The sequence below is a fragment of the Galeopterus variegatus genome, unplaced genomic scaffold (assembly GCF_000696425.1).
Source record: "Galeopterus variegatus unplaced genomic scaffold, G_variegatus-3.0.2 Scaffold4332, whole genome shotgun sequence".
Lineage (NCBI taxonomy): Eukaryota > Metazoa > Chordata > Mammalia > Dermoptera > Cynocephalidae > Galeopterus > Galeopterus variegatus.
The window spans coordinates 130,086-144,799 of NW_007730443.1; the positions used below are offsets into that span (position 1 = coordinate 130,086).

Below are 14,714 nucleotides of genomic sequence, written 5' to 3' on the forward strand. Positions count from 1 at the left end.
TCAGTAAAAAAAAACCTTTTTTTTTTTTTTTTTTTTTTTTTTTTTTTTAAGAAAGGGTTGGCTCGATCTGAGCACTGTTTAAGGATACCTTTTCTGGTAGCAGAGTACAGAGCAAATTGGAGGGGTGAGTTGAGAGGCTGGGAGAGTCAATTGGGAAGCTGGAGTGAAACATTGCAGATTAGAGCTGGGTGGTGGGAAGGGAGAGGAGCACATACGACTAGGTAACCGGCCCTGAAGGGGAGAGGAGGAGATAGAGTACAGGGGGCCTGGATGGTCACTGGAGAATGATGGGGTCACAGACAGAAGCAGGAACTGAGGAAGCCTGTAGGACCAGCTTTGCATGGGGAAGGCAGGCATCTGTTTTAAGTAACATGAATTAGTCCAACGCAGATCATGAAGCTTTGCAGTTCTAAAGGCCCAGCTCATCCAGTACAGAATCTGTTACAACCCCACAAGGGGGCAGCAAGCCATTACCTTGAACCTTTCTGAAATGAGAAGCCAGCTGTTAACCCTTCCTGGCAGTTTTAACAGTCAAAGCTCTTTCTACTGGTGAGACAGAATCAATTTCCTTTAATTTGCACCCACTGGTCCTGATTTGACTCTGCAGCTCTGCAGAGTAAATCTTCAAAGGTTGCGAGATGATTCCCTTCTACACAGGCCCTCTTGCCCTCAGGCCAGCATCTCCTGCCCCTGGTGTGTCCTCTCTGGCCTTAAGAAACTGGGCCCAGAATGGAAAGTGCTACTCTAGGTGTGGTTGGCCAGGGCAGGGCAGAGGGGCTTTCTTACCTTTGTAGTTCTAGAATTTGCCATTCTTTTCCCACAGCCCAGGATCCCTCCAGCTTTGGCTCACCACCCTGGTGCCCTATATTGTTTCTCATTTATTCATCACCCAGCTCCAATAATTATCAATGCATGGTTAATTTTGTTACATTCTGTAGCCCCTCCACACCCTGCCCACACTTTTCTCAGAGCAAACTCCAGACATCATATCACATCATCTCTATTTCAGGATGTATCTCTAGGTGACAAGAACTCTTACATCCAGTTAGTGTTCAATAAATATCTTTTTCCAGCTGCTCTGTTCAAATCAGGATCCAAATAAAGTCCACACTTTGCATTTGGGAAATATGTCTCTTCATTTAAAAGAAAATCTATAATAGTTCCTTTTCCCCCCCCCCCCCCCCCCCCACCTTGCTATTTATTGGAGAAACTGGATACTTTGTCTTGGAGAATTTCCTGTTTTCTAGATTTTGCTGATTGATTCCAGTAGTATTGTTAACATTCCTCCATCTCTGTATTTCCTGGTTATTAAATCTGCTCAGAGCCTGATCAGATTCAGGGACATCCATAGGTATGCTATGTGTTTCTTATTGTGTCACATCAGGAAGTACATAATGATTGGTTGTCTGTGTGTATGTGTGTGTGTGTGTGTAAGATTGGTCAATGGGTTCAATCCAGTCAATTCTTGTGTAGTCAGTTTTTTAAGAAACTGGAGTAAGTTTGTGCTTATCCTGTTAAATCTCATCTTATTTTAGCCCATCATTTCATTGTTTGGATTCCATGTCTGCCACCAAATGTCTCCTTCTCAGATTCATATCATCTGAAAATTTGCTAAGCCTGTTAACTGTATTCATCCAAATCGCCATAGAAGTGTTGAACAGGATAGAGCTGAGGACAGAGCTCTGTGGCATGCTACTAAAGACTTTCCTCCAGACTGACATGGAGCAAGCGTTTTTTGGGTATGGTTACTCAACCAGTTCTGAATCCACTTAGTTATACCATAACACAATCCATAATTTGTCATATTCTTTAAGAATAACATTAGAGAGAGACAGAAGTATCTAGTATGCAGTTAGAAAGATAAGATTATAGTTTAAGAGACAGAAAAATCTGGAAGCAATCTATGTCAGAGGTTTTCTCACCTGGATAAATCAGAATCCCCTGGGGAGCTCTCAAAAATACATATTGCTGGCTTCACCTCCTGGAGATTCTGATTCTGTAGTATGGAGTAGGACTAAGAATCTGTGTGCTTAGTAAGTCCCCAGGTGATTCAAATGCAGCTGTTCTGATGACTAGAGGTTGGGGACCACAGATCTATATCATTGGGACAGCTGAATCCAGCCGGGAGAATGGATAAGTTCTCTGGGGAGAGCAAGTATTTAGAAGGGTGAGAGGAGGGCCACAGATAACACTGTGAGGAATGCACATGGGAGAAGAGGAAAGGGAGCCAGCAAAGGAGAAGAGAGAAAAAAGAACTCTTGAGAGGCAGTAGCAGATGGTGTCTCAGGCCTGGGGCAGAAGGAGGGGGCTGGATGCTGCACACAGGCCAGACTGGTACCTAGGTAGAGGTCACAGCACTGGTGACCAGAGTGAAGGCGTGATGTGGAGTTTTGGACCTCGGAGTTGCATTTCTGGTATTTAAGGAAGTAATGTGTATGAGGAAAAGTGTCAGAATCAAATTTTAAAAGGTTAGTAGCAAAAGGTAGGCATTGGTGTCAATAGAAAGGCTTTCTCCAAGGAGGCCAGGGCAGGAGCTGGCTTGAAAGCAGAGGGAAGGAGCCATTGGTGAGGGAAGGAGTGAAGATGCAGGAGAGAGGAGAAATAGGAGGGAGCAGGGAGCTGGTGGAGGCAGGAGGGAATGAGCTGAGCATAGGGGAGGCTGGGGTTGGGGCATGGTGAGCCCGGTGAAGGAATGGACCCCTTCACCCCCAGGAGAGAGGTGCACCTCCTGGTGCGTAGCTAGAGGAGGGGGGCAGGTGGGGGATTTGAAGACAGCTCTTAGAATTTGTTCAGGGAAGCAGAAAACGTGAGTTACAGGAAAGAGACCAGACTGGGGATGTGAGGCCAGACAAGATGATTTGGAACACCCTGGCAGTACTTTGGGTGATTATGCCAGATAATGAGAAGGTTGCTAAGCAGCCAAGGGCAGAGATGAAGGCAGTCTAGGTGAGTATGTAGTGGGCTTGGTCTTCATGAGAAAGAGTTAAAAAGAGCAGATAATGGGGGTGGGCCTGAATTGGGCACAGATAGTTGTTGGGGCTGAGAGAGTCCAGGGTGTCAGGGGAGATTGTTATGGACGTCCGGAGTGCAGCCTGGGGTGTCACGGTGGTGGTTGTAGAAATGGCTATCTGGAGTCCAGCTGGAAAGGATCTTGTGTAGCTAGAAGGGGGCAGGTGGACTGGGTGTGTGGACCAGGCTCAGATAAATGGAGGTACAGAGAAGAAAATGGCCCCCATGGTCTCCTAGTAGTCCCTGGGGACAAGACACAGGGTCAGCTGCCTCCTGTCCTATCAAATCAGAGAGAAGTGGGGAAGGGCAGAAGGAGATGGGGAAGGCCAGTTTAGGTGGAATAAGTTCTGGGATAAAGGGAACTTTTTCCCCAGTGAAGTGAGAACACAGTCTCTGGCTGGGTTCCTATTGTATTTTTGGTTTTGTTTTTTAATTCATGGCTCCTTCTGGAAAAGCTGGGCTGGCAGGGCCTGTGGTGAACATGTTGGGGCTGTGGCCTGGGGTTCCTGTGGGAGGCCAAGGCACCCAGCTTCATAGCAGGGTGGGGCTGTCATTGCCAGTACAAAGCCAGCTGCAGCCGCCACTTCATCTCAGAGGATGCGCAGGAGCGGCAGGACAAGGAGGTCTTCCAGCAGAATATGAAGCGGCGGCTGGAGTCCTTTAAGTCCACCAAGCACAACATCTGCTTCACCAAGAGCAAGCCACGACTGCGCAAGACTGGCCACAGGAAGGCATGTCCTTTCTCTGGGACTCCTTTTTGGGACTGGAGGCTGACAGCACAGTTTTGAGACCCCAAGTATTGGAATCCAGCCTAGGGGGACTCCTAGTTGGATAGTCCTCAGGGACTTGATGGTTGCAGTAGTTTGGGTTCCCTTTTAGATCTTCCTGGAGCACTAGAAGGGTAAGGTGAGGCCTTCAGAGGGAGAGCAGCTTCTTGGCCATGTGGTCACCTGCTGGGAGGCAGCAGGACCTCCTATCAGAGATGATATGGGCAGGAGGAAGGGGGGTTCCTTTGAGGGCAACTCCATGAGCACTAACTCAGCCCAGGCTGATGCATGCAGTGCCTTGCTGGGGCATGGGTTATTCAAGCCTCCACGGTTCTTGCCTGGCTGACCAAAAGATGATAGAACCATTGAGATAAACACAAATCCCCTCCCCTGCTGTGTTTGGAAGTCTTGTCCTGTTGACCCCACCAGATGACAGGGTTGAGGTGTGGAGCCAGGGCCAGAGGCTCAGGTTTTCTTTCTTGGTCCTCAGAAGGATGGTGTGGCTAATGCTGAGGCTGCAAATGGGAAACCTCAAGACCTGGGATTTCAGGACACAGGCAAGCAGGGAGGAGGGGTGGGATGAGGATGGGAGAGAGGAGGGGGAGGGCAGGGGCCCATCAGCCAGAATCCTGGAGGACCTCTGGGGTGCATTTAGCACCATGTGCTGGGGCTTTCCCCTCAGGGACGAGAGGGGCACTTTTGATTTCAAAGCTGGAAATGTTCAAAGCACTTATTAGACAATATGTGATGGGAGGCATCTGGTTATAGGCCCTGAGGACTTGGAAAAGGTATCATGGAGAAGGAAGAGCTGGTCTGAGCCTTGGAGGATGAGTGGACCCTGGGGTCTAGTGTCCCATCTGCAAAACCAGTTTTGTGTGAGCTGAATGTTAATGGGCCTTCCAGCTTTCCAAATGCTCACATTTTCAGTTGATGATGGGATCTGGGGCTGACAGAAGAGGATGGGGGAGCTGGAAAGTGTGACCCTGATGGCCTCCTGTGTGGACTTAGCTTCTTCTGGTTGCCTCCTCGGGCTCTGCAGTCTCACTTCCCTTCTTCTCAAGCCTCCTACCCTTAGGCCAGTGCTCAAAACAGCCAGAGGAGAAAGCAGGTGCTTCCTACCAATGTGGCCTCTGCCTGGGGGGACAGGGAGCTGGCCTAGGGTTGTGCAGTACCAAGAGGCAGCTGCTGGGCTGGCTGCCCCGACTCAGCTCTTGTCCCTGTCCAGCTGCTGTGATATTAACCGTGGAGTCTGAAGAGGAGGAGGAGAGTGACAGTTCAGAGACAGAGAAGGAGGACGACGAAGGGATCATCTTTGTGGCTCGGGCCACCAGTGAGGTCCTCCAAGAGGGCAAGGTCTCAGGTAATGGCTTTCTTGCTGCCTCCCTCCCCTCTGGAACACACTGGTTTCCTCCCTCTTCATTCATGGCCTCTACTCCAGACAACTCCCTTTTCTTATTTACTAGTTTATTCACCAACCAGCTTTTACTGAGCATCTCCTTTATATCAGACACCTGACATACACCATCTGATTCAACCCTCACAACAACCAAGATGGGGAAACTGAACTCAGAGCCTAAGGGACTTGTGACTTGTCCAGCATCACACAGCAAAATCAGAATTTGCATCTGACCCATCTGACTCCAAAGCCTCCAACCTTTCACTGTCACACTGCCTCCCTTTACAGGCGGGTGAGGAACATGAGGTGGTATGCACACCTAATGGTAGGCTCTGCTGTGACCCCTGCTTAGCACACCTGCCCTTAGATACAGCCCTAGGTGAGGTGGCAGCCTCACCAGGGGGAGGAGCCTGAATTCATCAAAATGGAATCATTGTGGATAAAAAAACGATATACAGTTGACCCTTGAACATGGGTGAATTGCATGTGGGTCCACTTATACACAGTTTCCACATCCATGGATTTAACCAACTTCTCAGATCAAAAATACAGGGAGGGATTGAGGGAGGGAAGGAAGGAAGGAAGGGAGGACAAAAGGAAGGAAGGAAGAAAGAAAGGAAAAAAAAACAATATTCTAGGGATACAGAACTGGCTTATAAGGAGGACCAACTTTTCATATCCATGGATTACACGGGGCCTACTACTTAAGCACTTAACCACTTAAGTTACTTGATTACTTAAGTAACAATTTGGGGAAAGTTATACATGGGTTTTCAATTGCTTGGGGGTTGGAGCCCCTAACTCCTAAGTTGTTCAATAGTCACCTATGTTTGTACCTAATCCACTCATAATATTAGATATCACTGGTGGTTGTCTTGAACCAACCACCGATGTCTTTTTTAAAGTGTCTTTTTAAAAAGTTTTATTACAGAAAATTTCAAAATATACAATGATAGCACAGTAAAATAAACTCCCATCTATCCATCACCTAGCTTCAATAATTATCTACGCCTAGTCAATCTCATTCAACCTGTACCCTCACCTATGCCCCTGGCTCCACTGGGTTCTTCCGAAGAAAATCTCAAATATCACTTTATTAATAAATACTTCAGCAGGTATCTCTAAAAGATAGGATTCTTTTTTTTTTTTTTTTTTTTTTGGCGACTGGCTGGTACTGAAATTGAACTCTGGACCTTGATGTTCAGCACCATGCTCTAACCAACTGAGCTAACCGGCCAGCCCTTCTTTTTTAAAAAAATATTACCACAATACCATTACCTACCATATCTAAAATCTTTGTCATCAAATATCTAGTCAGTGTTCAAATTTCCCTAATTGGGGGCTGGCCTGTGGCTCACTCGGGAGAGTGCGGTGCTGATAACACCAAGGCCACGGGTTCGGATCCCATATAGGGATGGCCGGTTCACTCACTGGCTGAGCGTGGTGCTGACAACACCAAGTCAAGGGTTAAGATCCCCTTACCGGTCATCTTTTAAAAAAAACAAAAACAAAAACAAAAAAACCTAAATTTCCTTAATTGTCTTAATATTTTTTTTACAGTAGGTTTGTTCAAATGAAAGTCTAAATTAGGCCCACACATTGCATTTGTTTGATAAGTCACTTTTAACCAACAGCAGTGGTTCTCGGGGGGGGTGGTAGTGAAGTGACATTTGGCAATGTCTGGAGATATTTTTGGTTGTCACAATTGGAGAGGGTACACTTGCATTGAGTCGGTAGAGGTCAGGGATGCTGCTAAACATCCCACAGTGCACAGGCCAGCCCCTGTAACAAAGAAGTACATTATGAAATGTATTGATGCTATGATTAGAAGTAAAACTATATCTCTTGAAAGACCTGGAATATGAAAATTTAATGACAACAACAAAAAGCTAAAACAACAAAATCCCTTAGTGTTCACCTTTAGAGGAATCTAAGGAACTAACTCTTTGGTCTGAAAGGAAAGAATCAAGATGTTAATGTTGTCACGTTTGAAAAACCCTGATCTATAGGTTCCCCCTCCCACTACTTTTTTTTCCCCTTTCAATGTATTTATTGAAGAAACCAGGTTATTTGTCCTGCAGTCTTTCCCTGCCTGGACTTTGCTGATTGCATTCCCAAAGTGTTATTTAATATATTTCTGTGTCCCTTACATTTCCTTTAAGCCTATAATTAAATCTATATCAGATATTAGTTTTAATTATTGGTGAAGAATACTTCATAAGTGGTGATGATGTACTCCCTAATGCGTGCTATTGGGAAACACATACCATATGGTTGTTTCTTTTGTGAGGTTAACGATCACTGGGTTCAGATGCTGTTCCCCTGATCCATCCATCATCAAGTTCCCCATTAGCTTTTTGTTAAATGGTCTTAGCAACCATTGATGACCATTGCCAGATCCAGCATTTCATTAGGGATTGCACAATGGTGATCTGCATCTATTTTTTCATCTGCACTTATTAGGAGTAATTCTATTTTTAAAAACTCCTCCTCATCAATTATTTGGTTATTTTGAGGTACAGTTCATACAGGAAAGAATGGATAAATGCTTGATTGTTTCCTTTCATCTATCAGTTTTCAGACCACGGAGTTAGTTCCCTGGAATCCTCTAAAGGTAAACACAGGGTTTTTGTTGTTTTAGCTTTTTGTTGTCATTAAATTTGGTATTCCAGGTCTTTCAAGAGACAGTTTTACTTTTTTTTTTTAAAGATGACCGGTAAGGGGATCTTAACCCTTGACTTGGTGTTGCCAGCATCACGCTCACCCAGTGAGCGAACCGGCCATCCCTATATAGGATCCGACCCCGGGGCCTTGGTGTTATTAGCCCCACCCCCCCCCGAGTGAGCCACGGGCCGGCCCGCGACAGTTTTACTTTTTTTTTTTAAAGATGACCGGTAAGGGGATCTTAACCCTTGACTTGGTGTTGCCAGCATCACGCTCACCCAGTGAGCGAACCGGCCATCCCTATATAGGATCCGAACCCGGGGCCTTGGTGTTATTAGCACCACACTCTCCCGAGTGAGCCACGGGCCGGCCCGAGACAGTTTTACTTTTAATCATAGCTTCAATACATTTCATAATGTACTCAATCAAGTTTATTGGACTGCTCAGGACTTTATCAATGAACAGATACTTGCTGAGCGCCTATTATTTGCAAGGCATGGTGCTTGACTTTGGAGAGCTGGGTGTAGTAGGGAACCAGAGGGCTTCTCTTTCCCAGGTTTCCTCTTTCAGAACCTCAGACTTCCTGTAAAATTCGGCTGCCTACAGTTCTGGGATTCTCAGTTCATGCCCCTGTGCTGTGTCATCCCCCTTGCGGCACAGCTTCTGCCTGCTATTAGGTTGCATGAGTTCACTTCTGGGCTCCGTCCCACCAAAGAAAGGGTTGTGGTGGGTGCTCAGGCAGGGCGCCCAGTAGCAAAGCCTTTGGCCTGGAGCCTCAAGGTCTTTCTCTCCTCTGCTGCCACCTCACTCTGGCTGGCTGGCTGGCTGGCTGGGATGGGGCTTGGCAGGACGTGGTTTCTGAGATTGGTGCTTCAAATTGCTTGAGGGTGATTGAAGATCGGGCTCTTTTCCTGCCTAGATCCTGCTTTCCCTCACTTTAGTTACTTTCATTTGTTCAATATTTATTTCTTGAACAACTACTAAGTGCCCACAGCTCTGTGCTAGGTGCTGGGGGTACAATGGAGAGCAAGCAAGACATGCATCACATAATCGTACAGATGGATGTGATATGGCACCATGGGATGAATTTACTCAGGAAAATGTGCTTATACTTGAGAAGGAGTCCACTGTATTGGTAACGAGCTCATGTGTACTCTCTCTCCCCAGGAAACCTTGAGGTGTGCCCAAGCCCACGCATCATCCCCCCTTCCCCAACCTGTGCAGAGAAGGAGCTACCCTGGAAGAGTGGGCAGGGAGACCTGGCAGTGTACGTGTCCTCAGAAACCACCAAGATTGTGCCCGTGGAAATGCAGACAGGCTGGAACCAGAGCATGTCATCCCTGGAGAGCCTAGCATCCCCTCCCTGTACCCAGGCACCGACTCTGACCCACCTGCCTCCCTGCCCACTGGGCACCGAAGAGCCACAAGCCCCTCTCAACCTGCCTTCTGATCCACACCCTAGCTTCGCCTTTCCCCCGAGCCTGGCTAAGGCTGGCCGCTCTCGCAGTGAGAGTAGCGCTGACATCCCCCAGCAGCAGGAGCTGCAGCCCCTCATGGGCCACAAGGACAACACCCGTCTCAGCCCGGGCATTGCTAACTCCCACTGGTGCATCCAATTCAACAGAGGTGGCTGGCTGTAGCCCAGGGCCTAGGGAGGAGCAGGAGGCAGAGCCCCTGTGGGAAAGTGTTCCCTGGCCAATGAGCAGAGAAGCCCACTCAGCCTAACAGGGGGCCACAGGGGTCTGGACTGAAGTAACATCTGGGCTTCAGGTCAGAGTGGTCTGAGCTGAAGGGACCCTCCCTGCTCCTAACCCCTACCATCTTCCATTTCGGTAAGGCTCAGGATCCAGTTCAGAGCTTCTATGGGCTAGGCCCAGAGGCTTGGGTAGCTGATGCCCCTTCCCCAATGACTCTTCTTGAGATCACTGTAGGCAGCTGCTCCTGCCTCCAAAGCAAGGGCATCACTTCTCAGTTGATGCTGGCCTTCCCTGCCCTCCACCCCTCCCCAGCACCAGGTCAGGGACAGTGCCCTGGCAGTGAGGCTTAGAGAGGGGCTGGCCCTCAGAGGGAATGGGGTGGGAGGTGGAGAAGGCCTCAACCTCAGGCTTTGCTGCCCTGTTATGTCAGCCACCCACAGTCAACTTTTTTAGGGCACTGTGAATCTCTGCCTACACTTCTTGGTGTTGCCCTTCCCTTTGCTGCCAGGTATTGGGGTAATAGTTCTTCCTTTTCCAGGCCCAAGGCCAGGGGGCTGGGCTAGACTTCAGCTCAGGGCTGCTTCTTAGCCAGGGTCACTCTGGGGATCTCCTGCTCTGGGTCCAAGTCTGGACTTTCTGATCCTTGGGTCTGGGTTTTCTGAGGCGGGGACACAGTGGCCTCTGGGTTCCCATGTCACCTCCTTTTTTTTTTTGTCTTTTTCGTGACCGGTAAGGGGATCGCAACCTTTGGTGTGGTGTCGCCCACACTGCACTCAGCCAGTGAGCGCACCGGCCGTTCCTATATAGGATCTGAACCCGCGGCGGGAGTGTCACTGCGCTCCCAGCGCCGCACTCTACCGAGTGCACCACGGGCTCGGCCCCCCATGTCACCTCCTTAACATTTCCCCAAAAGGGAAAGAACAGGCTATCCCAGGGTCACTGCTCCATTGCTCTGGGGGCTGGGATGCCTGGCTGCAGTGGTAAGGGGGGCTAACTGGGTGGCAGGTGACTTTCCTGGGGTTAGGACCTACCTTGTGTTTTGTACCTTGAACCTAAGACACATTAAACATCGCTCAGATGGATGGGTATCTTGTGTCTATGTATCTGGGGGTTCTAGGGGTGGGGGGCAACAGGGGCATTGGGTGAGGGAAGTGGAAACTTCCAGCTGCCTGCCCCAGGGCTTCTGGGATAGAGAATGGAGGAAGTATGCGAGGCAGGACTGTTAGTCTCTCTTCCTCCTTCTTACTTCTCTTATACTTTTCCAATATTGTCCCCTCAGCAGGAGGCCTGCAGTAGCAGCAGAAGGGATCACCGTAAGGGCATGGGGTCTACAAAATGAGAAATGCTAGTAGGGAAAGAGACCCCAGAGGTCAGGAGGCAAGCTGCCCAAAGATGCAGACACCATGCACCTGGGACCAGATAAGCATTTTTTGAAAACCCAGAGGCAGGTGTAGGACAAAGGAACAGAAGCGGCCTTCTGCACACGGTGGGTGGAAGCACTCTCAAGGTCACCCTGAGTGTTTATGATGCAAATCAGGTAGTGTGCATTCCCAAAACATGGACAGAAATCCCTAGATAACAGCAGCCCCCAAATCCAATTTCCATTCTGTCTGCAGGACTTGAAAAAAAAATCTTTATTGAGATGTTATGCACATGACATAAAAATTCACCCATTTAAGATGTACAGCTCACAAAATAAAAAGAAAAAACAAAAAAGCATACAGTTCAGTGTTTTTAATATAGTCACAGAGTTGTGCAACCCTTACCGCAATCTAAGTTTAGAACATTTTCATCATCTCCAAAAGAAACCCTGTACCCGTTAGCAGTCACTCCTCATCCCCTGCCCTCCACAGCCCTAGATAATCACTAACCTACTTTGTCTCCATAGATCTGAAGGACTCTTGACACACTTTGAAGGTTACAGACTTGGGCACTAAACTTTGTCTTGTTCTGTGTTATGTGTGGGCAAGACCTGAGAGAAGAGTGATTTCAGCTTTGCCCTCAGGCTGTTTATACTTGGCAGTGATAAGACCTAGTAGTTAACTAGTAGTTAACAGTTTGGAGTCACACAGTCCCAGCTGTCACTTACCAGCTATGTCATCTTGAGCATGTTACATAATCTCTCTGAGCCTCAGTGTCCTCATCTCTAAAATGGAATAACAATCATACTTACTTCGTAAAGTTGCAGGCAGAACTGAAAGATAAAATGGGGAAGAATCTATCCAGGGTCTGGCCCACTGTAAGGGATCATAAATGTTTGTCATTATTGGTCTTATACTGCAAGACAAAGGCACACAGAAAGTGCTGTGGCGCCTTGAGGTCTAGGTAAGCTTCTGGTAGGAGTCAATGTGTGTGTGTGTGTGTGTGTGTGTGTGTGTGTGTGTGTGTGTGTGTGTGTGTGTGGCTGGTGCCAGGTGGAGGATGGAAAGCTTGTTGGAAGGCTGGAGGGCAGACAGCTGTTCTCAGACTTTAGTGTCAGAATCACTGGGGAGCTTGTCAAACATGCAGATTCCTGGGCCTACCCCCAAAGGTTCTGATTCAACAGATTTTATGGAGGCCCAGAAATCTATAATCTTAACTAGTGCTCTGGAGGGAGGTGGCTCACAGGCCATACACTTTGAGAATTACTAGATTAGAAAATTTGAGGAAATTGAATCCACACAATTAGGCAACTGATGGTGTAGGGGAGGGGGTACAGGGGGGGCTTCTAGGCCTGGAGCTGAACTGGGTAACTAAGAAGGGCGGGGCTGCAAGGCACAGGTGAGTAGACACGTGGAGGGGGAGGAAGCAAGTGAGCTCACAGTGAGAGTGGTGGGGGTAAGGGTCAAACATGAGTCTGTGAGTCTGCGGGTGATGAGGAAGAGAGGGAGGGACACTCACTAGGTGCTGCCTGAGCTGAGAGGAGATGGCTGGGTGGTCCCCCCTAGCTGGGATGGCTGGGAAAGTCTTTGTGAGGGAGGTACTGCATCTAGGCCTTGAAGGAGGAAGGATTTGATCAGGGGATGGGCATGGCCTTCCAGGTAGAGACTGCTCGTGATGGGACTTGTAATCAGACACACTTTCCAGTCTGGGAGCTGGGCAGGAAGGCTGTGATGCCTTTGGATGGCCTTGAATGCCAAAGTAAGGAGTTTGGAGGTTATTTAGGCCAAAGGTGAGAGAGGTCTGGAAGGTCTGGGGTATTTTTTGCCCTCACTGTTTGGGGCAGAACTGAAGAGGGGTGTGCAGGGATAAAGTGGGGGGAATGATTGGTTCTCATATCTCTAGGCTCATTGAGGCCCAGAGGCCCCTCTCTCCATTTTAGTTTCGATTGATTCATGCTGGCAAAGAATGGGAGGCTGAAGGAGGGTTGGGGAAAGGACATGGGAGGGAGGCCCATCTTCATTTTATGATCTCAGTGGAAAAGGCTGCTTGTGAGTAGATTCTGCTGCCAGGAGAGCCACAGAGATGGGCCCCATGAGTCACTGCTCAGTCCTGCAAGCTCAGCCCACAGAGCCTGCTGTGGTCAGCCACCCCAAGCTGGCTCCGGGCCCAGCCCCCCCAAAGTTCCCTACTAGACCTCAGTGTGTCCCCATTTCTATCTGTAGCTTTGTCATCCTGGGGCTATGCATCCTATAGTTCTCTGCCTCTTCTCTGTCTTTGCCTTTCAGGTTGAGGCTTTGAATCTGTCTCCATTTGTGACTCTGGTTTCCATCTGGCTTATAGATAGGGAGCCTTAGGAAGGCAGTATGACCAGTCTCAGGAACTCCTAAGCATTTATTCTGTGCCAGGCCCTGTGCTGGGTGCTGGAAGTATAGAAGTGGATAACATACTGTCTCTTTTTCCATGAAGCTTACAATGCACATTCCATGTGGAGTGGAGAAACCAGGGCCTAACCCTGCCTCTGTCTTAGAGTCTGTGCCTCCTCTGAATCCGCCTGCTGTGTCGAGGGGTGCCAGGGTCAGTGACGGCCTGTGGCTTGAGGCCTCTTCTTTGCTTCTGGCTTTGGAAGGGGTATTTGTGCCTGCCAGCAGATCCCCCCAACTCTTAGGGCTCCAGGGGGGCCTGGCTGGTGGGTAGGGATGGACAGCAGAAGGGGAGGGAGGGAACAAGAGGCAGTGACTCAGTGGGGGTGGCCCTGGGACAGAGCTGGGGAGGGAGCTAAGGTTGGACTTGATGCTCATTGAAGCTAAAGGAGAGTAGGGGAGAGAGGGCCAGCTGGGGGTTGGGGATGGAGCAGAACAACCCCAAGGCCTTGGTAGCTGCCTGAGAAACTGCACTCAAGGTGCAGGGATGGGTGGGGGACTGCTTTTGTTCCCACTGTGCCTGCTCCTGATGCCCAGGTTCATGAAGGAGGTGTCTGCTTTAGAGCTACGGAAGCCATTACACCCATAGTCCCCTCCCCCCAGGGACCAAGGGCTTGGACATGCTTGGGGCTCAGTGCCTTCTCCTGGCCACATAGGCGACCTTCCCACAAATTTTGGGGAGCGTCAGGCCAGGCCCACATGCCCGAAGGGACCCTAAACCTCAGAGCTGAGAGAGATCTCACAGCTACCTAAGTGACTTTCATCAGTTCTGGGTCCTGAGGGTGAAATGACGGGGCTGGGGCCAGGGACACAACCGTGGGCAGACATTTGACATATGGTGTCTTCCCTAGTCCTCAGGACAACCCCAGAGAAAGGAATGCCTTTCTTTTTTTTACAGATGAGGAAGGTGAGGCTCAAAAAGAAGACAGTCCCTGGAGGTCCCCCAGCAGGTAAGTGGAGGAGCCAGGCCAGGGCGTCTCTGGCTCCGGCTCACCAACTTCAACACCAACCTTAGCTGGGGAGAAGTAAAAAGGTGCCAGGGAGCGCAAGGGGGTAGAAGGTTTGGGTGGGCCTGGTGGATTCTGGCAGGTCTGGGTCAGCTCCCACCCCTCACTGCCCCTCATCCGGTCATCGGGTCAAACAACCTGCCTCTTCATGCCTGGGCCTGGGGACGCAAAGGAAGATGGAGGGTGCGATGCAGGGGCCCTTCCCTCGCACCTCCATGAAAATACCCCTGCTGGCTCCCAGCAGCCCCAAGCAGCTGGTCTGAGCTTAGGGAGTCTCTTTCTAGGGGCCTCCTGGAACCCTAGGCCCACACTTTCCTCTTTGGGCCAGATTCGGGGCGTGAGTATGAGTGCCCCCCCACCGCACCAGGCCTTCCCTCGGGGGGGGGGGGGGG

The 14,714-nt window shown here is 49.4% G+C and overlaps 1 protein-coding gene across 2 annotated transcripts in view; it reads left to right on the forward strand.

Moving 5' to 3' along the window:
• SLC9A5 (solute carrier family 9, subfamily A (NHE5, cation proton antiporter 5), member 5) overlaps positions 1–10,293 on the forward strand; it is a 20,600-nt gene extending 10,307 nt beyond the window's left edge. For both annotated transcript variants that reach the window (XM_008587327.1, XM_008587328.1), the window contains 4 exons: positions 3,570–3,740; positions 4,267–4,333; positions 5,002–5,136; positions 9,004–10,293. In XM_008587327.1, coding sequence (XP_008585549.1) covers positions 3,570–3,740; positions 4,267–4,333; positions 5,002–5,136; positions 9,004–9,476 — 846 coding nt within the window. In that variant the 3' untranslated portion in view covers positions 9,477–10,293. The remainder of the gene's footprint in view (positions 1–3,569; positions 3,741–4,266; positions 4,334–5,001; positions 5,137–9,003) is intronic.
• Positions 10,294–14,714: the final 4,421 nt, after the last annotated feature.